This window comes from Rhinolophus ferrumequinum, chromosome 7 (genome assembly GCF_004115265.2).
Source record: "Rhinolophus ferrumequinum isolate MPI-CBG mRhiFer1 chromosome 7, mRhiFer1_v1.p, whole genome shotgun sequence".
NCBI lineage: Eukaryota > Metazoa > Chordata > Mammalia > Chiroptera > Rhinolophidae > Rhinolophus > Rhinolophus ferrumequinum.
Genome location: NC_046290.1, coordinates 21,226,031 through 21,247,575, shown reverse-complemented (window position 1 = coordinate 21,247,575; position 21,545 = coordinate 21,226,031). Strand labels below are relative to the sequence as shown.

The window sequence follows — 21,545 nt, the reverse complement described above, 5'->3', positions numbered from 1 at the left end:
TATAACTTACATCCCCATGACTACTGTGTAACAACCAATTTGTTCTTCTTAATCTCTTCCCCTTTCACCCATCCTTAACCCCGCCCCGACCCCCATTTTAAAGAAGCCCTCTTAGATTCCTTGTAATACTTGTTTGGTGTTGAACTCCTTCAGCTTTTTTCTTGTCTGGGAAGCTCCTATATGTCCTTCAGTTCTAAATGACAGCCTTGCTGGGTAGAGCAGCCTTGGTTGTATGTCATTGCTTTTCATCACTTGGAATATTTCCTGCCAGTCCCTTCTGGCCTGCAAAGTTTCTGTTGAGAAATCAGCTGCCAGTCTTATGGGGGCTCCCTTGTAGGTAACTAACTCCTTTTCTCGTGCTGCTTTTAAGATTCTTTGTCTTTAACCTTTGGCATTTTAATTACGATGTGTCTTGGTGTGGGCCTCTTTGGGTTCATCTTGTTTGGGACTCTCTGAGCTCCCTGGGCTTGAATGTCTATTTCCTTCACCAGGTTAAGGAACTTTTCTGTCATTATTTCTTTAAATAGGTTTTCCATTCCTTGCTCTCTCTCCTCTCCTTCTGGTACCCCTATAATGCAAATGTTCGTACGCTTGATATTGTCCCAGAGGCCCCTTAAACTCTCCTCAATTTTTTGGATTCTTTTTTCTTTTTGCTGTTGTGGTTGGGTGTTTTCTGCTACCTTTCCTTCTGCATTGCTGGTTGGATCCTCTGCTTCATCTAATCTACTGTTGATCCCTATAGTATATTCTTCATTTCCGTTATTGTATCCTTTATTTCTGACTGGTTCTTTTTCATGGTTTCCATCTCCATTTTTATGCTTCCTATCTCTGTGTTGAAGTTTTCCATGAGATCACTGAGCATTCTTATAACCAGTGTTTGGAACTCTGCGTCTGATACATTGCTTATCACCATTTTGTTTATTTCTTTTTCTGGAGCTTTGTTTTGTTCTTTTATTTGGGACATGTTTCTTTGTCTCTTCATTTTGCCTGTCTCCCTGTGTTTGTTCCTATGTATTAGGTAGGGCTGCTATGTCTTCCGGTCTTAGTAGATTGGCCTTATGTAGTAGGTGTGCTGTGGGGTTCAGTGGTGCAGTCTTTCCGGTCACCTGAGCCACGTGCTCCAGGTGTGTCCCTTGTGTGGGTTGTGTGTGCCCTCCTCTTGTAGTTGAGCCTTGGTTGATAATTGCACATCAGTGGGAGGCTCTGACCCTTGGGCTCACTGGTTGTGAGGACTAGCCTTGACTACAGTGGAAGAGTTATTGTGCGGGACCTGATCCTATGGAGCAGGATCTGCCTCAGCAGGCCTCTGGTGCCTGCCAAATCTGCTCCTTGGGTGTGTTGTACTTGGAGGCAGCTGGGTGATGCTCCCAACTCGTTTTGAAGCTGGCCAGTGGGGGTGCCAGCCCTAGGACCACCTTGGATGGGATCCACTGTGGGTCTACTTCAGCCACAGCCCATGCCCCACCTGGGGCCACTCAGTGGGAGCCAGAAAGAAATCTGCAGATGGCTGCCACCTGTGCTATTCTTGGAAGCCCCTTGAGAGGCCAACCCGCGAACCAAGCCCGGCTGCTGCTAGTGCCAGCTTAGGGCTATGCAGCCAGAGGTACAGGATGCTCAAGCCTGATGCTGCTTGTCTGGTTCTGTGAATGTCTACAGCTTGAGCCAAGGCAGGCAGTCTGCATGAAAAAGCCACTGTAAGCGGCCTGGGTGTGTCCGAAAATTGGGTGGGGCTGGGTCTGGAATCACCAGGGTGTGGCGAATGAATGTTGGAGACTCATATATGGTGGCCGCCTGTATCCATCCGCACAGGAGGAGGGCTCAGCAAAGAAACAATGGCTTCCACCAGCTCCCCTGTCCAGGAGAAAGCCACCTCTCCCGCCCCCATCCCAAGCCAGACAACTCACTTCCCCACCATATGTCCTTGCCGCCTTTCCAGCTTCTGCCCCAGCGCTGAAGCTAAAAAGGGAGTGATTCAGTTGGTGGGTAAGTCCACGTGTAGTCCTTTTAAGAGGAGCGCCTGTGAGTGCAGCCGCCCTCCATCTCACTCAGTCACAATCTCCACTGGTTTTCACAACCAGAAATTATGGGAACTTCTCTCCCTGGCAATGGAACCCTGGCCCCGGGTGGGGCTGGGATCTCTTGCTCCTCTGGGAGGTAGGGGGAATCCCCACAGCCAAAATATCCCTCCTGATCTTTAATGGTCACACGTGGCTGTGGGACCAGCCTGTTCCACGTCTCTAACCCCTCCTACCAGTCTGGAGATGGCTTCTGTATGTCCTTAGTTGAAAGGCTTCAGTTCAGCTTGATTTTAGGCGATTCTCAATAGTGATTGTTCTGTAGATTAGTTGTAATTTTGATGTGGTTGTGAGAGAAGGTAAGTACAGCATTTACCTGCTGCGCCATCTTGGTTGTCCCCTGGTTTTCTGTTTACTGTTTCAAACAGGATAGTGAGGGAATTGCCCCGAGGCACCTCACCTGAGCTGCCCCAGATAGAAAAGGAATTACGGTTGGATGCCACCAATAGCCACCCTTTCTGCCCCAGGAGAGGAGGTAAAAAGGATTGAGAACACTTAATTTCTTAGAACCTGTCACCCAGTCATGGCTAAGAGTTTCTCTCTCCTCTTTGATCAGAGAACTGGGGGGTGTGAAGGAGTGCCTGCAGGGAGGCAGGGCTGCTGGGGTATTCCGAATATTGCCGACTTTGGCAGAGGGCTACGAACTGGTGGTTTCTGTACATTGCTTAGGATGACTTTGGAAAGGAATACGAGGACAGTAGAGGGCCCTCTGTATTATCTCAGTGTTCTAACACTTCCGCCTCATTATGAATCTTAAAGAATCAAGTACTGTTAGGCGCTCAGAGGGGAGTCAGTGCTTTTTTGGCAGTCCTGAAAATAGTTGTATCCCTCTTCCCTTCACTACCTGGGTGGGCTTGCATCTCTTTCACATCAGCTGGCAGTTAGCGCCTACGACCAAAGCCCCAGCTCATAACCCTCATCTTAGGTGCCTTCTGAACATAGTCACAAAGATGTGAAATTGGCACTAGATATCCAAACAACGTATCCAATATTGATCCCATCATCTTCTCCTGCCACCCCAAACTGGTTCCTCTCTCTGACTTTCTATGCAGTGCAGCTTGTCACCTGGATTGTGTGCTGATCTCTAGTCTCTTGACCCAGGCTGCTGCTAGCATACCCAAGGTATGGCTTATACATTGCAGAAGAATGGCAAAAAAAGGGTGTCCCCTCTGGGCAGCTGAAGTCCTCTAAGTTTACCTTTGAGCCAGGGCCCAATGGCTTGGTCAGCAGAGCAGGGCTGGGCCAGTCTCGAGCCCTTAGTCAGGCCTGTATACAGGCACAGAGTCCACAGCTGTGCTCACCTCCCCCAACCAGCCTCGCCCTCTCCTCCATTCCAGGCTCTACTAGCAGATTGCTTTGCTCCAGGATCAGGTACCTACTGGGTCCAGAAAAACATCCAAACATTGGAACCTGTCACTTATGGTCATCACATGATTTCTTCCTTCTTTGCCCTCCCTTTGTTGTTCCTTAAAATTCTTTTCTGTGATTTACCACATTCTACTTCATTATCTTTGTAAACTTATTTCCCTGTTAGAGTTTAAGCTCCTTGAAAGTAGATACAATATCCTACCACTGTTTACATCCACTTACAGTCTAATTCAGTACTTTGCACGTAGATGTCTCCTATCAACATATGTTGAATAGCCAACTTTCCATTCTTTCTAGTGTGAACTTTGTCTGATGAGCTTCCCCCTTTTTGCCATCCAGTTAGAGCACATTCTTTATTGTCATACTGCTGTGGCTGTCAGTGCAACTGTGGGAAGTCACTTGGTCTCTCTAAGCCTCGGTGTCTTGTTAATGGGAATAACAGTCATACCTGTCTCAGAGTGAAAATTAAATGAGTTAGTTCATGTAAAATCCTGACATGATAAGCCATCCTCCAGTTGTAGCCACTATCCTGATGATGATGATGACGATATTATCATCTGGGTTCCTAGCCCTAAAGCCAAGTCAAAGGGTGTATGTTAAAACATAAGCAAGTGTGAGTGTGAATACCTAGACCAGTTTTGTTTTTTAAGACTAAATCAATCTTTTTCATTGTGAGGAACTGTTCCTTGGCTTAACAAAGTTGAATATATCCAGCAATTTTGTACTAAAGTTATAGATTTCCCTGTATGCATTTAAATGCTTAGCTTATCTGTTCCCTGTTGGGTTGTGTATATTATGTTTGGAAAACCTTTGTTCCCCTCTACAGATATGGTGTTGGTCCTGCCACAATGGATGTGCCCTTTTGAAAATGTCGGCACTGCCCAAAGAACAGGATGATGGCATTTTACAAATCCAAAAGAGCTTCTTGGATGGGTCAGTACTGTTGGACATTTTGTTGTGGTTCTGCTCTGTTCTTGGTTTCTGAGAAGCAGGGAACACTGCTCACTAGGATGTCCATCTCTGTTTACCTCTGAGAGCTTAGTGCTCGAGAATGCAACTTATAGTGGTCATTTTTGATAAATTAAAAACAGAAAAGGAGTAGGCTTTGGAGTTAAATTGCTTTGGTTCAAATCATGGCTCGAACAGTTTATAAACTTCATAATCCTGGGCCAGGAAGCTCCACTCCATGCACCTCCATTTCCACTCCTGTTGCCTGGGACTGGCCTCCTTGTGGTAGTTACCTCAGTGGTGAGAATTAAATGGGAGGACACCTCAAAGCTCTTCACACAGATCTGGCCACATAGTAAGTGCTCCAGAGAAATAAGCTCTTGCTAGTTCATGTCTGCTCTTCTAATTGCTTGTTATTTTTTGATTCCTAGAATTTACAGGATCATCCACAGGCCACCTTATGAAATTGTCAAAACTGAAGACCTGTCAAGCAACTTCCTGTCCCTGCAGGACATCCAGACTGCATACTGTAAATTTAAACAGCTGTTTCTGATAGGTGAGAAGAATGCTGAGCAAAAACTTTCAAATGGGGAAAGACATGCCACGTGGATCAGGTGAAAGTTGGTGCCTTTTCCCTGGGTTCCGTAGGGTAGTACGCAGAGGTTCATGGCATGCGGGTTGACGTCATGGAGTGGAGGTGCTGGTAGCCGAGGGACCAGCTGCCATTGCCATGCTGCCCTTCCATTTCTCATCGGGCTTTGGCCCCACTGCCCCTTCTCATGGCAATGAACACAGAGCTGCCTTTCCCCTTCTCTCCTTTACTCAGCGTGCTGGCTGCCTAGTGGTGAGCATCAGAGTTTCTCTGTTTAACAGGTGTAGAACTGTACAATACCTGTATTCACTGGCTTTTGCTTGTAGTGATTTATAAAGTGAATGATCTGTTTGTTTTCCTTAGCGGCTATTGAATGGACTCCCCGTTGCAAGTGGAAATAGGTTACTTTTTTTTCTGAGTCAGTGAGTGTGCGTGCGTGTGTGTGTGTGTGTGTATGTATGTATGTAGAGCAATGCAAAAAAATTCAATTTGTCAGAAATGTACAAAGTAGAAAATGAAATATGCCCATCCCAGCCATCCCCACTTCCTTTCCCAGGCTACCTACTGTGAACAATTTAGAACTTGAATCATATTTAATCAAGCTCAGTTGGCTATTGATTCTCTTCATTCTTGAATGAGTTCTTACCCTCTGAGATTTGTCACACTTACTGGTAACTTTTCCTAATTTGGACCTTTAAGCCTAGCAAAGCCTAACTAATTTATTCAGCCAACATTTCTGAATTTCATTATATGTACTAACTATGCAAGGCACTGGACATAAAAATGAACATGACACGAAGGGAAACAGTGTATACGAGTACCTCTAACTAAAACACATTGTGGTGCATGTTATGAAATAGATTTATAAAACGTAGGGAGACCTGGCAGAAAGAGGAAGAAATTTTGCTAGTGATTTTCCACTTTTGTTATTTCATCATCCAGGACTTGCAGGGGTATCTTACCTTTTCGTTGATTTGAGTTTGCAACTCTGAAATGTATTAGACTTCTGTAAGATGCAGGGCTCTCTGTATCGGGTGGGCTGGGGGATTGTGAGGTGGTGTGGAAGGTACATGTATTTTGTATTTAGGATTCCAACAGCAGCCTGGTCCCCCTTAGGCCTCGGTGGCATCAGGACGTATCCTGTGGGGTTTTCCACTCTTAGGAGCAGCAGTCTGGACATCGACTGTTTCTGCCTAAAGCATGTTACTCTCCTTGTTGAGTTTCAGGGTGGACCGTGGCTCTGTATACATATTGCAGGACACTTTTTATTTGAGCAGTAAAAAGTTATTCCAGGAGCTTACAGTTCAAAAACCATTTCGGGTAAAGTTTTGAAAGGCCCTTTGCTAGGATGGAGACTTTTGCCTGGATTTGCACTTTAAGTCTAGGCTGTTCATCGGAACAGCACCATTGAGTGGCACAGGTGTTTTTGTGGCGGCCATGTGAGCAAACCATCTGACTTCTATACTCTTTTTCCCTTTTTCAGATAACAGTACCGAATTTTGGGACACAGATATAAAATGGTTTTCTCTGTTGGAAAGTAGCAGCTGGCTTGACATAATCAGGTATTTCAAGCCATTGTTTGGCTTATAAATTTTGTAGTTCTCTAATTCAAAGTAAAGCAAATTGACAGATAATTAAACTGTTTTATATTAGTTAAATATTTTTAGATCACATGTTCTATTTAGGGCTCAGCTAGATTTTACATTTGTTATTTATTATTTCTGTGCATATTTGATCAAAATTTAGAGACATGCTATTTGCTCACAAGGAGATTGACTCTAGACTGTATACTAGGCATTGAAAGACCATGAAAATAGGGTGAGGCAACCCAGAATTCTAATTGAGGCAACAGTGCTGGCCTCCAGGGAGGAATCAGGATTGGAAGGGGAGGATGTTGACTTTTTTACTAAATGCCTCCTTAGACGAGTGCCGTGTCTTATATGTATATCATCTATTTTGAAACATTTTCAAATCATGATTAATGTCATGTAGTTATTTTGGGTTTTGGAATTATTGTGTTTTACTGTGTATAATGCGTACTTTTTTGTCCAAATTTGTGAGGTAAAAATAAGGATGCTCATTATACACGGGTAGTACGAATTCCGTGTCTGTATAAATGTTTTTATTTATACTTGTGAGTTAAAAGTGTAACTCTAGAAATCAATAACGACATCCGTATGCAAAATAATAGCCTGGAATGTGATAATTCGCTTTGTTGAACTTACGATGAACTTGCAACATCGAAGAGTTCTTGGCCCTCTATTATGTGTAAATATCGTAAATTTGTTGCTGGTACATAAACTTTCTTGTACCATAATACGTTAAACAGTAAATGCTAAAATTCCTTTATAACACAAAAAAACAAGTACCTAAATGTAAACAAATAAAAATATGAATTAAAAAGCTAAAACGAAAGATTTTTCTCCCCTGAAAGTTTGGGCCAAAAACGTGGGTGAGCATTTTACACGGGAGTGCATTATACACGGCAGAATATGGTAGGTTTGAGATTCCCAGAGAACAGAATGATACGCCCTTTCCTACTTCATATTTTGAAAAGCTCCTGTCTGTTGCCATTAAATAGAGGAGAGAGCACAGGGAGCGGCGGAACGGAAGTGATGATTGGGGTGAGAGAATAGCTCCGGTCCTGGGATACATGTGAGGGAGGAGGAGAATTCTTCCATGCACTCTCCCTCAGCTCTGCCCTGAGGACTGTGAAGAGGAGCCTCAGCCCTCCACACTTACTAACAAATACGTTTTAAAGAGCCTGCTGCACGGTCCATAATTTCAATATAGTATTGCAAACAATAATAAGTGTTATAAAAGAACCTTTCTTTTTGTAGAGCAGGCAAGGTTGAGCGTCCCTAACCAGATGAGAGCCGGGGCAGAGGAGGGACCACTGCAGGCAGAGAACAGCATACACAAAGCGCCTAGTTATAAGTAGGGAAAAGCCAAAGCTGCCAACAATGGCAAGTCTCAGAGGGAACAGTGCACCTAGAGAGAGACACAAAGGCTTTCTGGGCATATTGGATCTTTTCAGCCACACTGACCATTTGGCAGGTGACCTTGAATGAAACAATACGGACATTTGGAACAATTTCCAGATGTGGGCCTCTATGGGTCTTACTAGGACTCCCCATCAGACTCAGGTATGAGTTCTCACTCGGGATTTCTAGTTCAGAAATCAGCGAGGAGCATTTTTACATCAATGTTGGGATTCCCTTCTGAAAATTTTAAGTTTCTAATAGGCAGATGAGTGTCTTGCTATATCTTAATCATATAAATCGTAATTTCTTTTGGAGGGTTTTAGCATGCAGTCGTAAATAAGATAGAAAACTGAAGATTGTGTCAGACTATCTCTAAATTTATTTTGATACCAAGCGTAAGAAATAATGCCTCCTTTTCTTGTCTCTTTCCCATTTAGACGTTGCCTGAAAAAAGCAATAGAGATTATAGAATGTCTAGAAGCACAAAACATGAACGTTCTTCTTTTAGGTAATATATTTAAAGCACAATGTGTGGTTTCCATTTTCCTTCACTTGAGATTCATTTTCTTTAGATACAGCTCTGTGACTGGAATTGTCTTGTAAAAGGAATGAACTAGTGTAGAAATCCTTCCCATTCTCTTCTCTCTGACCTTGGAATTTTTTGTATTGGATTTAAATGTTATGGTTTAAAAATAAATTCTTTCACTTGGAACTTGGCAGATCTATTCGCAGACAAAGAAGGAATTGTTGGGTATCTTTACCAAAGCTCACATTTCCTAATGTTTTGAATTTTGTTTTATATTAGCTCAGATTGGTTGAAGTTAAAATCTTTGGATAATCCCTTTTATAGAAAGAGACCCAGGGATGGTTTAATTGTTACTTTTATATGTTTGTATTCAACAACCTCATGCAGTTGCCACAGAAACTTTGTGGTCCGTGATTTCCTTTTCCTCCGTGGGCTTAACCTGCTGTATGTGAGGACAGGACATAAACATTGAGAATGCATAAAAGCAAGTATGAACCGCCGCACAACAAAGATCGTTGCTGGCGTTGCTTAGACCTGACCTAAAATATTATGTCTGCTGTTTAGAATATTTTAGGTTTTTTATAGTCCAGTGCTTCAAATTAAGTAGATTGTCTCATGCTGTTCTACCCTCAAGCTTTTATCATTTCTCTGACATGTTCCATGACAGCCAAGATTTTGCTTTTATGGGCAGACTGGAAAATGTCTGCCTGTGGCTTCTGTACCATGTGATGCTAGCTCACTGGCTTAGATTTTTTTATTTATTGAGCACCTACCATGTGCAGTGCTCTGTACTTCTGCCTTGTAGAAGTTTGCAACCTAATAAGAGAGTTGGCCTGAGCAGGTTATTAAAAAAGACCTCACCAACAATAACAGAACAGAGTACTGAGTTACTGGGTGAACAGGAGGAGGGGTCTGAGAGGTGGAGTCCCCAGGGTCAGACTGCACTGATCAGGATTGCACAGAATGAAATCCGAATCTTTGGCTGATGTAGCTGAGATGTTTGCTCCTAGATGGACTACTCAGTTGTCTCTCATTTGAAATCTCATTTTCTAGCCCTTCTTCCTATTACTTACAGATGTACTAACACCCTTCAGATACAAGAAGGAAGAGCCCCTTAAAAAAATGAAACTTGTTTTGAAAACTGATAGCACTAGAAAGACAAAATGAAAATCTGTTTTTTTTAAACCTATGTGTTCCCGTAGTGTAGGCTTGTTTCCTGGAGGAGAAAAAGAAGCACAAGCTTAAGCTTGGCCCTGTAGTGCTTCATGGTTATGGATCGGAATGAGAGTCTGAGCAGTGTAAACACCTCCCTACTTAGAATCCATGCTTAGTTTCTCATCCCCCGTAAAACCAGCGCCATCATCCTCATGCATGTTTTAAAATAGCAACTTGGGTTGCACTTCTTTTTGTAAAGAGGAAACTCCGGGTATGTTAGACCCTGACTGAAAACTCGAAGACAAATGCATGATGTAGGTGCATGTTCTTGTTTGCAGTAAGTCATGAATATTAAACAGGTGTTTAATGGAATTGTCATCATATGGGTTTTGTACAATGCCCTCCAGGGTGGGCGCATGGTAGTCGGCCAAGGAGTCCTTGTCCTCTAGGCCAGACAAGGAGAAGCAGGCCCCTCTGCTCCCCAGACAGAAACAGAAAGAGCCGTGGAGCTGGGAATAAGAGCATTTGGTGCAGTCCAGAAATATTCAACTTTCTCCAAAGCAGAGGTAGTGGAGGAATTGGGAGTGGAGAAAAAGAGCTCTGAGGTGAGTGATAAGCAGCTGAGCCTTGGAACAGTGAGTGCAGAGATGGAGACTTTGACACACCAGCCTGAAGGGTTTTGAGCTTGGTCTGCGGAGCCCCCCAGGTCACCACCGTGCATGTGACCCAGCCTCATTGTGTGGCCCACCTGGACACCCACATGCTGACGGTGGCCTTGCAGGGCTTCGTTTATCCATTCAGTAAGCAAGTCCATATTTGGTTCCAGTGTATGCTGGGGCCAGTATTAAGCAGGCTAGAAGCAGTCGGTCTCTCAGGCCAAAAACACCTTTTTCTCGTTGGCACTTGCCTTGAGGGAATTGGAGCGTGTCTGTCCATAGCGGACTGTGGTGTTGGGAACCCTCCTATTAACTGCAAGTACGAGTGCTCTCGGTAGCTCTTTAATACTTCGTACCCTGCTTCCTCTTCCACTGCTGCCGGCCCCTCCTAGAGGAGAACGCTTCCGACCTCTGCTGCCTCGTTTCCTCTCTGGTGCAAGTGATGATGGACCCGCACTGCAGAACCAGGGCTGGTTTCCAGAGCCTCGTCCAGAAGGAGTGGATCATGGGTGGTCACTGCTTCCTGGATCGCTGTAACCATCTGCGTCAGAGTGACAAGGAGGAGGTGAGTGTCCTCACCACGGACCTTTTCAGTCGTGGGGAGAAGTGCTCGGTCTCGGTCTCTGACTTCCCGTCTTCGGGCGCAGGGTTACTGTTTGCGAAGCGCACACTGGCCAAGCTCAGTTACATGCCTTTGAATGCTTTAGAGGATACTGAAACCCTTCCCAGAGGGAGGGTACTAACAAGTGGGTTCAGAGTCTTCTAAAGTGTGTACAGCAAGGGGGCGGAGTGTGTGTGTGTGTGTGTGTGTGTGTTCATGGTGGGAATAAAGCGATTTGTGAAACTTAAACATGAACTCAGACCCCTACAATTTCAGCTGAGTTAGTCTTTGCAAAACAGAAAAATATTCAGGGTACAGGCTTCCTATAGAAAATACATAATCACACAAAGTAATTTTTCCTTGCACATAAACCTTTCTAAAATAAAGCATAGGGTGACGGCGCCACCCGTCAACTACTCCGGCCTCTGCCTGCGTGGATTCACTCCAGGCCTGGGCGTCCGAATGTAAGCACAGGAGCGTTAGCATTATAGCTCCAGTTAGTGAAAATGAGACCCCCAAACTGCGGTGTACTACTTGTCTCGGCTACAGTTGTACAAACCCCTTTGGCTGCATTATTAATGACTGTGGGAGGAAAAATGAAAACGGGGACTTTATTTAATTAAATCGCATGCAGAGCTACCGTATGCTAGTAGCGAAGCTTGTGGGTTTTTTTACTGCACATAATAAGCATGTCTGTGGTGCTGAACAACTTGACACAGCATGCTGTGGGACTAGAGAGCCCTGGCTCTTGCCCTGCCGGCCTCGGCCTGTGTCTGGGATACCCAGGCTTCTCTTGCTAGACCTGGAGGTTTCTTTCAGGCCTGGTCTGTACTCATCTCTGTTCCATTGAGCCAAATGGAAATCACCGTCTGTCAGTCTCAGAATGGACTTTTCCTTTTTGAGAAACTAATTTGAAAGGTTGATGGGACTCCAATAATATGATGGAAAAGCGAGCTGATACTGTGTGGGGAAGAGTATATGTTTTATAACTTGAGACAGTGAGGACTGAAAGGCACCATGTCTAATGGAGAAAGCCCAAGAGGATTTCTGATCTCCTGTTCACCCAGTCCTTGGAGAAGTTTTCCCTACTCCCTGAGCCCATTTCCCTGACTGCACAATGAGGTTCAGATATTTTTTAATGGTGTTTGAGCATAAAACGAGGTGTGAAATAAAATTGTAATATAAATGTTTCTTAGCATCTCAACGTCGACATGTTGAAGTTTTGAAGGAAAACTGAGCGGTCTCATTTCTGATGTAATTGACGCAGCACTGGACTTTGATTCAGAAGCTGGATTCCCAACTCCTGTCTCTCTTGGGAGCTGTGTGTGACATCTTGGCTAGCCTCTGTAAGGGAGAGACTGTAACATGCTTGTCCTTCCCTCTGACAGGGTCACTGGGTGTCTCAGAAGGCTAAACATTTTATGAATGACAAAGCACGCCATTCTACTGAAAAACGGCTAGCCTCTGGGTAGCTAATAAAGGAGGCCATCAGTTAAAAACTACATATTTGTGAAAAAATATTAGAAACTCTTTTTTTATTGCATCTGTCTTCTGTCCTCTCTCTTCTGGGCTCTCATTGTGGGGGTGGAGAAGAAAGTATTAACAAAATTCAAAGTAATTGAGTATGTTTTTTGGTAGTAAAATTGACTAAGGAATTATTTTGGGGGGAAATGACATTTAACTTAATTGGGGTTCAGAGTTAGTGTTCCCTGTCATCAAAATCAACTGCAAATGCTCATCTGTTAATGTTGATTGATAATGAGATTTTTACATATTTCATCTTTGAAATGTCATATGTGCTGTGAAATATCAGCATTAATCCATGAGCATATGATTTCAACTGAGCATGTTTATCGCTTGGAATGGAGTCTGCGGTGTCGTCCAGAGCCTGTCGTGCTCAACAGTGGTTATCTCACAGCTGTTGAGATGGCTGCCCCTGAACTCAGGACAGCTGGTGTTGGACTCTCAGTAACGTGTATCTTGTTTTCACGTAGGTGCCTGTGTTCCTGCTTTTCTTAGATTGTGTCTGGCAGCTGGTACACCAGTATCCCCCAGCATTTGAATTCACGGAGACTTACCTGACTGTTCTGTCCGATAGCCTGTACATACCTATTTTTAGCACCTTCTTCTTCAATTCGCCTCATCAGAAAGATACTAACATGGTAAGAGTCCTCTGCGGAACCTGTGTGTAGAAGAAGCTGTGCCTCGTAAGAGCGAGGATAAAAAATGATATTGATTTAACACTGACAGTGTACTAGGCCCTGCTCTGAGTGCTTTTTGGGTGTTGATATTTAATCCTCACAGCACCTTGTGGCATCTATGTTAGTATCATCTATGGGAAGCTGAGGCACAGAGATAAGTAACTCGCCCATGGCTGCACAGTAAATGTTGAAGCTGGGAGCAAGTGTTGGAGCTGGGAAATTAAGCAAAATTAAGTTGTCCTTTGTAAAGATGATCAGACCAGATGCTTTCTCTTCTATTTGCCAGTGTGTGGTAACTCTGAAGAGAGTGGAGACGAGGCAGAGCTGGGAAGCTAGGCTGTACTTTCCATGTGAACACCCGTTAGTCTCTCTTGAGGCTGTGCTGCCAGGCTTTTAACTCTAACCAGCCTTGCACTCTGATCGGCCTACCACGGGCCTCAGGGTTGTTTGAGCTGGTCCTCCACGAGGGATTTTGCCAAATCCCACAGAACCTGGTTCTAGGCACACAGCCCTGGTTTCAGACCCCCGCCCTGTCGCTCACCAGCTTCATGACTTCAGGCCGTTCACTTCAGTTCTCTGAGCCTCAGTTTCCTCAAGTGTCAAATTGCAAAAATCATAGTGACTTCACATGTAGCTGTGGAAGTGCCCAGGACAGTGGCTGGCATATGACCTGCTGGAACAGAGCACGTCCCTCTCCCTTCCCTCCTCCCCCACCCAAAGCCTTTATTGAACAACCACAGCCAGCTGTAGTCTTTAAAAATGAAGTGCGTCTCAGAGCAGTTCAGGAGCGCCGTTCTGGTGCCTGTCTCAGAATCGTGTGTTACTTTCCACAGCCCTCCCTGGAAGCCATCCTCACCTGTGCTTGTTTTGGCAGGGGAGGGAAAGCCCAGATACACAAAGCAAACCTTTGAATCTGCTCACCGTGTGGGATTGGTCTGTGCAGTTTGAACCCAAAGCCCAGACGCTGCTCAAAAACCCTCTTTATGTGGAAAAGCCAAAACTGGACAAAGGCCAGCGGAAAGGAATGCGTTGCAAAGTAAGACATCCACATGCCTAACCCCCTCGTCTGCCCAGAGACCCCCATGTATGAAAGGATAAAAGTTACACACAGATTCTGGGACCAGCCTGCAGTCAGGGTTTGTGGTGGGTACATGGTCAGGCCCACGAGAAACCTCTGCTTTCAGCAAATCAGCCTTTGCCCAGAGGAGCCATAGCCATTTGCTGAGTGTCACTGGGGACGCTGCTGCCAGAGTGGTCATGTTGCGTGGATCACGTGTCTCACCCGGGCCTGAGAGTGTGGCTGCTCGAGTGAAAGGAATGTTGATTGTGTGGGCTTTACTCCTGGTCGCTACCAGTTCATGTCTTTAATAGCAAGACCTTTCTCCATCATAAGAATATTTATAACTCTTAACGTTTTCTGTCAGGGCCGTGCTCTCTGGCCTAACCCAACTCCTCCCCACCACCCCCCCCCGCCAGTGGGCGTGGCTGTGTCCTAATATTTATGAAAATGGGCACCGGCCAGGTTTGGCCCGTGGGCTGTAGTTTGCTGACTATGCTGTAAACCACAAATGTCGAATGATTTGGGTTTCCCCTCAGACATTTGTTCCTGACTTGACTACTTAGTAAAAAACCCCAAGTTCCCTAGATGATACATGATTTACATGGTATTTCCTGGCTCCATCTGCTTGCTCGGAATTTATCCCCCACAAACCCCAGAAAGGAGAGAGCAGAGGAGTAAATCCCATGTCAGTGCATGTCACTGCCTTCTCCATATGGCCGTACTTCTGACCCTGCCTGCCCTTCAGGGGTTCCAGGGCGCCTGACTTGTTCTGGAAGAGGCTTGGAGACCCAGGTGAGCCAAAGCCAGTACTCGCAGAAGATGGCAGCTGCTGAACAACTTAGAACCGCTGCTTTGCCTTTTTGAGGTTCCTCAGGCCCAGGGTGGATGTTTCCCACCCCGGTTCAACCTTTTTCCTGCCAGCTGGACCAGAACCCTCTGGGCTCCAGAACAGCTTGGCCAGAGGTCGGTTTTCCTTCAGTGTGCTGTGCCCCCTGGTGGCCGCCTACACACTTCTCACGACAGCTGAGTTAGGATCACAGAACTGCCCCAGGCTTGCGGAGCAAGGGGACCTCAGGGACAGCAAGGCCTAACCACATTTGCACGGGAGGAAAGTCAGTCTCTGCCTCATAAGGCTGGATTGCTTTCCTTTGCCCAGATCCAGTTTTTCTATATATCCCTTCTCCTTATAGGTAGGAGCAGATGGCCTACATTCCAGGAGCTGACCGGTGGGAGAGGTCTGAGCCAAAGAGTTGGAGAATCTTAGATTGAACTAGATAAGCTGAGTTGGGGCTGAGGCAGCAAGGAACCTGGAAACCTTCGGGTTAGAGACCAGATGTCAGGCTGGAGGCCCCTTGATGAATGGATGGACAGCCTTGGAGAAGTTCTGTAGAGACTGAAGAGGTCGTGGCTGAGCAGCCTGAGTGCTGCTCTGTCAGTTACCACTGGAGGCCGGGGGTGGTCTGCTCAGGAGTGTGGTCTCACCTCAGCCTCAGGCCTGGACCAGGCTCCTGGCGTGTGGCACTGTCACCACCCGGCCCATCTTGAACACTTCGTTCACTTAGGGAGTGGAGAGAAGGGGCTTCCCAAGCACGTAGGTCTGTTAGGAGCCCACACTCTGGAGTCAGACTGTCTGTGTGTGAAACCACCTTTGGCATTTGGTAGCTGGGGCCTTGGCAGATTCCTTAACCGTATGCCTTAGTTTCCTCATTTGTAAGATGGGGCAATAATAGTGGCTTTGAGAATTGGATAAGTCGATGCATATAACCCACTGAGCACAGCACTCAGCATATAACCCACTGAGCACAGCACTCAGTGGCTGGTAGCTTCCACCTGCATTCCTTCCTCCCCGGCCGACTCACCTGCTCACCAGGGAGAAGAGAGGCCGCCCACTGACTCTTGGGCTTAGGCTCCGCTATCCCAGGGTAGAAAGTCAGAAATCCTAGTCATCTCTGAGTTGTGTTGTGGATGGTTTTGCTTTCTTTATATTTTTTATTGTTCCATATTCTATAATAAGGAAATACTTCCTTTATAGAACCACTGGCAGAAATGTGTTAGAGAGGTATAAGTCTAGCCTGAAAAGAAAACTTTCATCTAGTCTTATTTCAGACGGATACGGCAGGAGCAAAAGAGCTGAGGAGAAGCACTTCCCCACATTTTTTACCTTCTCCTTTGGCCACTGGAGAGCCCTCGTAATCTTCTGATCGCTTTGCCCATCTTCGCAAGCCTTGCACAGTGCACCTCAAAAGAGAACACCTTGCTTTGACAGCAAATAGAATTACTCAGGAGGAAAGAAATGTAAAAGCTCTCACGTTTTCTCCTCCATGCAGCTTGTCAAACAAGAATATCTGACCAACTTAGCCAGTTCCTTGAATTCCTTTTGCTCCCACCTGACTCTGTCCAAAAGAATCTTTATGACTTAGGCTTGAGCTCCCACTGGACGGCTGAGAACCTGCAAAGTTATTTCATTAAAGGGATAGGATGTTCAGGTTGTCAGGACTGCTCCTCACAGGTGTTCAGAATATTGTAGAAGCTTTCTCCCTCGAGTTCTCAGGGGAAACATTTTGTTTTCTTCCTAAAATGAATAGACGTCCCCTCCAAACTCTCCTAAGTCATCAGTCTATCTTAAGTTGGACTTGTTCTTCAAAAGTACTCACTGCCCTTTGGTGCCCCTGTGACAGGACCAGGGGGTTGGAAGCTTTCCTCTGCATCACCGCTGGCTTTCAGCCCAGCTCGGGATACACCTGGTTTCACCCCAGTGTTTATAAACACAGTACACCTACGATTTGCATTGTGGACTAAACAGCAAGCCCCCTTTCTCTCTGTATGTCATAGCATTTGAAGCAATTTGCACTCGATTCTGATGTCTCATGACTTGTGAAGCAGGATTCTGCCCCTTTTTTGATGGGAACAGCTGTACCTGTGCTGTCAGGCTAACCAGAGATTTTTATTTGTGTTTTTTCTCAAAGCATCAACGACACCTTTCTTTGCCACTCACCCAATCTAAGTCATCTCCCAAAAGAGGATTTTTCAGGGAAGAAACAGATCACTTAATTAAAAATCTTCTGGGCAAGAGAATTAGCAAACTAATTAATTCTTCTGATGAGCTGCAAGACAACTTCCGAGAGTTCTATGAAGGCTGGCACAGCAAACCCACTGACTACCACGGCCTGTTGTTGCCTCACGTTGAGGGGCCAGAAATCAAAGTCTGGGCCCAGCGTTACTTGCGTTGGATTCCAGAAGCCCAAATCCTGGGTGGTGGCACCGTGGCCACCATGAGCAAACTCTTGGAAATGATGGAGGAAGTACAGAGCTTACAAGAGAAAATCGAGGAGAGACACCACCGCCAGGAGGCCCTCCAGGCAGAGGCGCCCTCCCTGCTGAGGAACTCTGCCCGCCTGTCCTCTTTGTTTCCTTTCGCGTTGCTGCAGCGACATTCCTCCAAGCCGGTCTTGCCCATCAGTGGTTGGAAAGCTTTGGGAGATGAAGAAGATCTGGCCAAACGAGAAGATGAGTTTGTGGATCTGGGAGATGTGTGACTTTTCCGGTGATTGTGAACAAGGAAGTTTTCAGATTGGGACAGGAGGCAAACACACTGACCTCTGGACTGGTGTGTCACGCTGAAGCTTTCCGCTGGGAGGGAGGGCCATTAACCAGTGCTCTGTAGGAGGAAACCTGGGCCTTCAGGAAAAGAGCTGGTTCTCATTTATTTTTCCCCAAGGCCCTAAAAGACTATGCAATTAAAACCATATCTCTAGTATTATTAATTGAAAGGAATTACTACTTGACCCGTCATGGAATTGCCACTGTTATCTGATGCATAAGTATTATACAGAACCTGCAGTAGCTGGTTTACTACTACAAAGGGCTTTGGTAAGATATGCTCGGACTCGATCCTTTCTTCAGGTCCTTTCTATGCCAAGATCATTGATCCAGTTGGGAATAGTCGGTGTCTCCCTAACCCATCTCAGTTCGGGCAAGTTCAGCTTTATGTGACGCGTGTGTGGCAAATTGAAAGATGCAGATAGAGGTAGTAAGATGTATGGCATTCATTTAAACAAACCACGGCATTTTTTCCTGTCTGCATCCTCTTGCCGGTAGAAAACCTGGAGAAATTCCACCCGTGTCACCCCTCCTGACGTTTCAGACCATCCTCCCTCCTGCACAGATGGGTCACTCTGGGGGGGTGCCGGGCTAGCCAGCCACACCGCCCTTCCTCGTGTGCTGTAACCTCCAGGTCTCCGCCGGCTCCGTACCAGTCACCAGTGTCTCCCCACGCCATCCGTCTCGTGCACACAGTCCCAGGATCCTGCTGCTAAACCTGTTGGTTAAACTGGGGGGCTCTCTTTGGTCTGCCCATAGGAGCTTCCGTTCTTCTGGAGGCTCTCCGTGTCTGCAAGGAATTGCTTTGCCTTTTTCTAGTAGCGAGCCAAGGCCTAGAAGCGTCTGTGACCCGGGTCCCCTGCTGCGGCCCCTGGAAACCCTCAGAGGGTTTCCCTGCTTTCTCTGTCACCTGACACACTGGTGAACATCACTTTTGAATGTGGCTTTCACAGGGAATCAGGCATAAATGTCAGAATTGGTGGTTATCATACAGTACCTCAGAGATTTAAAAAGCCATAAAAGAAGAAACTTGACTATGCCTGGTAACCTTGGTCTGCTGTCTAAATGATCTATATTTTTAAATGCAGGAAAAGTATACTTCTTAAGGACCAGTTTTTTCATTCTCAGTGGAACCCTGTCAAATCCCACAAAGGAAAGGGGGAGAAAAAAATCTAATGTTAGAATGTTTCAAATCAAATGTTTGCCTTTTATATACATTTGTTCTCCACTCTAGAGCCCAATTTGACAATTACATGTTTAGGAAAACTTTCAGTTGCTCAAGGGCGATAAGAAACTTTGAAACTGTTGACAAAGTTTTCTTAGTTTGCACTGAATCTCCTACGTACGAGAAATTGCTTTGCACGGGAAATTGCTGTGCGGTTCTCTCATTCCATGTTGACACGAGCCAGCTTGGTCTCTCTGAGGGGAGGGCAGCACTCATGCTTTGGGGGCCAGACACATGTCCAGCCTCGGTTGCCTTAAGAGTCTCACTAGCGAGGTCAGTGTTAGGCTTGCAATAGGGATTTTTTAAAAATACACTAGTTCACTAGCTACCTTCACATACGTTCTGTGGGTTTTCTTCAACTAGCACTAACCTCCACTTACTTCTCTGCCCATTGCCTCCCACGTACACTATGGAGCTATTTTTGTTACCATATTATATCATGAATATTTATACAATAGCCTTTTCAGTCTTAGGATCTTAGTAATGTTCATTCCAGAAATGCCCGGTGTGATGCTTTACACTCCATAAAGTATGGTTTAAAGGCACAAGGTCTAAAGGTCATGGCCCTTGTCATAGCAGTTGAATGTGCATTGAAATATTTTTCTATAGTTTAAAAAAAAAAATCACCGTAGAAAAATAAGCTGTTATAACATGGAAGGTCATGACAATTTATGTATTTATATTTGAAATCAGATTTCTATAAACTTGTATTTGTGTACAGAATTCTCCGTGGGTTTATATATTGTGACTTTTTTATTCAAGATTGAAATGTGGATTATGCTTAACGGTAAAAGCTGAAATGAGACCATTTACTTTAAAATGCTGCACTGTGCAAGTTTGGAAATGTACATTAATTTACTGTATATAATATCGAGTTTGTTTATACCTCCAAGTTTTTACACTGAAGATAAATTAGCTTTAATTACATTCAAAACTTTTTTTTTTTTAAGGGAATAAGCTGTTGGGCTAAATCTGTATAAGTGTGCTTTTTATTTTCTGGATGTACAATGGAAGTTTATACTTGTATCTCACTGCATCATATCTGATCGCAGAAATTAAAGCACAATTTACAAGCAGTACTGTATTCAGTGTGGTTGATAAAACATGGAATAATTACTTTTACTCATTCTGTGTGTGTGTGTGTATGGTTGCTTGGTTGGTTGGATGGTTGGTTGGTTGATTGGTTCATTGGTTGGTTGATGGTGGGAAACCAATAACCAAGTAAACATTTAAAATTTCAGGTGGTAATAAAATACTATGAAGAAAAGTAAAATAGGGTAGGAGGCCTATTGGAGTGACTAAAGAAAAGCAGTTTTTTAACCCCCTGAAATTAAATATCATTACCTCTTTGCTTTTGGGGGGATATATAAAAGGAGAATTCTATTATTTTATCACAGGAAGAGTTCTAGTTCACTTAAACCGTGAAAGAGCAAAGGTTTCGTCTCCTTCCGGAGAAGGTAACCAAGCACGCAGCGCGTGAGATGGAGGGTGGGAGCAGTTTTCCTAAGTCATTTCCTAATTCATTGTAACACTTACTAGGTTGAGACCCATCACTTATGTTTACTGGGACAAGTTCCATTCCTTTGACCTTTCCTACCTGCAGCCCTTTCCCTTTCAGGCAGGACAAGAGAAGATGTCCCCTCCTCTGCTTGCGCTGTCCTTCTGTCGCAGAGCGGGCTGTGAGATGTCCCTGGAACTTAATAAGCCCTCATTACTACCTCGTTCTTTTCACATGCTTTCGTTCTCTGATGTTTGTACTAAACTGCCACGTAGCAGTCAGGACCCTAGAGATGAGCAGGTTCTCGTCCTGTTGGCCACATCTGTTTAACAGCTCTTGGACTTTTGGTGGACTGGCTGTCTTTCTCCTGGGTTTGCTTGCTCCTCGGTTTCCAGGTGAGGGCATTGGGAGGACTGGGGGGATTTAAAGGAGGGCATCTTCCATGTAGTGTGAAACCGGATGGTTGGGGTACGGGGCTCCTGTTGAGAACAGACCCCTGGCTCCTGTGCCTTCCTGTGTGGAGGGCAGGGGGAGCCCCGACTCCAGCCTGTTTCCAAGCCCTTCCTGTGGTTGTGGTCTAAGTTGCTCAACAGGAGAAAAGTCTCCTCGGCTGTGCTTCTGCCCTCCTGGGCTAGAGCATGTGTGAAGCCAGCATGGAGCGGGACAGGTTGGGGCACAGCACCCAGGACTGCCCTCCCCCTCCCACCCCTACCCCAATGCTAGGACAACGGCTGTCCACATGTACCCTTCCAGCAACTTCCCAACACACTGTACTGCCCTTAAAAATCCTGGGGTGGGGGTGGAAGAGGAAGACCCTGTTTGTGCTGTGCGTTCCTGAGAACCAGGGGTGTGTCCAAGTGCTGCCACGTGAGCATGCTGACAACCAGGCGGCCACGGGGAACACAGAATAACTTCAGTGTCACTCATACTGAAGAGGAAAGGAATTTGGTGGCGTGGTGGCTTCGTGTTTTTAAAAACAGACGTCTTGGCCTGTTTTGTGGTTCAGGCCCAGGTTCTTTTTTTCTTCTTTTTAATCCTCCTGTTACACTGTCTGCC

At 45.4% G+C, this 21,545-nt stretch overlaps 1 protein-coding gene across 2 annotated transcripts in view; it reads left to right on the top strand.

Annotated features, from left to right (window-relative positions):
- Positions 1–20,059, top strand: part of MTMR12 (myotubularin related protein 12) — a 66,485-nt gene extending 46,426 nt beyond the window's left edge. The window contains exons 8-15 of one of the 2 annotated variants that reach the window (XM_033110419.1): positions 4,270–4,376; positions 4,823–4,947; positions 6,467–6,545; positions 8,405–8,475; positions 10,697–10,869; positions 12,900–13,067; positions 13,981–14,142; positions 17,133–20,059. In XM_033110419.1, the coding sequence (XP_032966310.1) occupies positions 4,270–4,376; positions 4,823–4,947; positions 6,467–6,545; positions 8,405–8,475; positions 10,697–10,869; positions 12,900–13,067; positions 13,981–14,142; positions 17,133–17,702 (1,455 nt within the window). In that variant the 3' untranslated portion in view covers positions 17,703–20,059. The remainder of the gene's footprint in view (positions 1–4,269; positions 4,377–4,822; positions 4,948–6,466; positions 6,546–8,404; positions 8,476–10,696; positions 10,870–12,899; positions 13,068–13,980; positions 14,143–17,132) is intronic. The other variant, XM_033110418.1, reaches the window with a different exon arrangement.
- Positions 20,060–21,545: the final 1,486 nt, after the last annotated feature.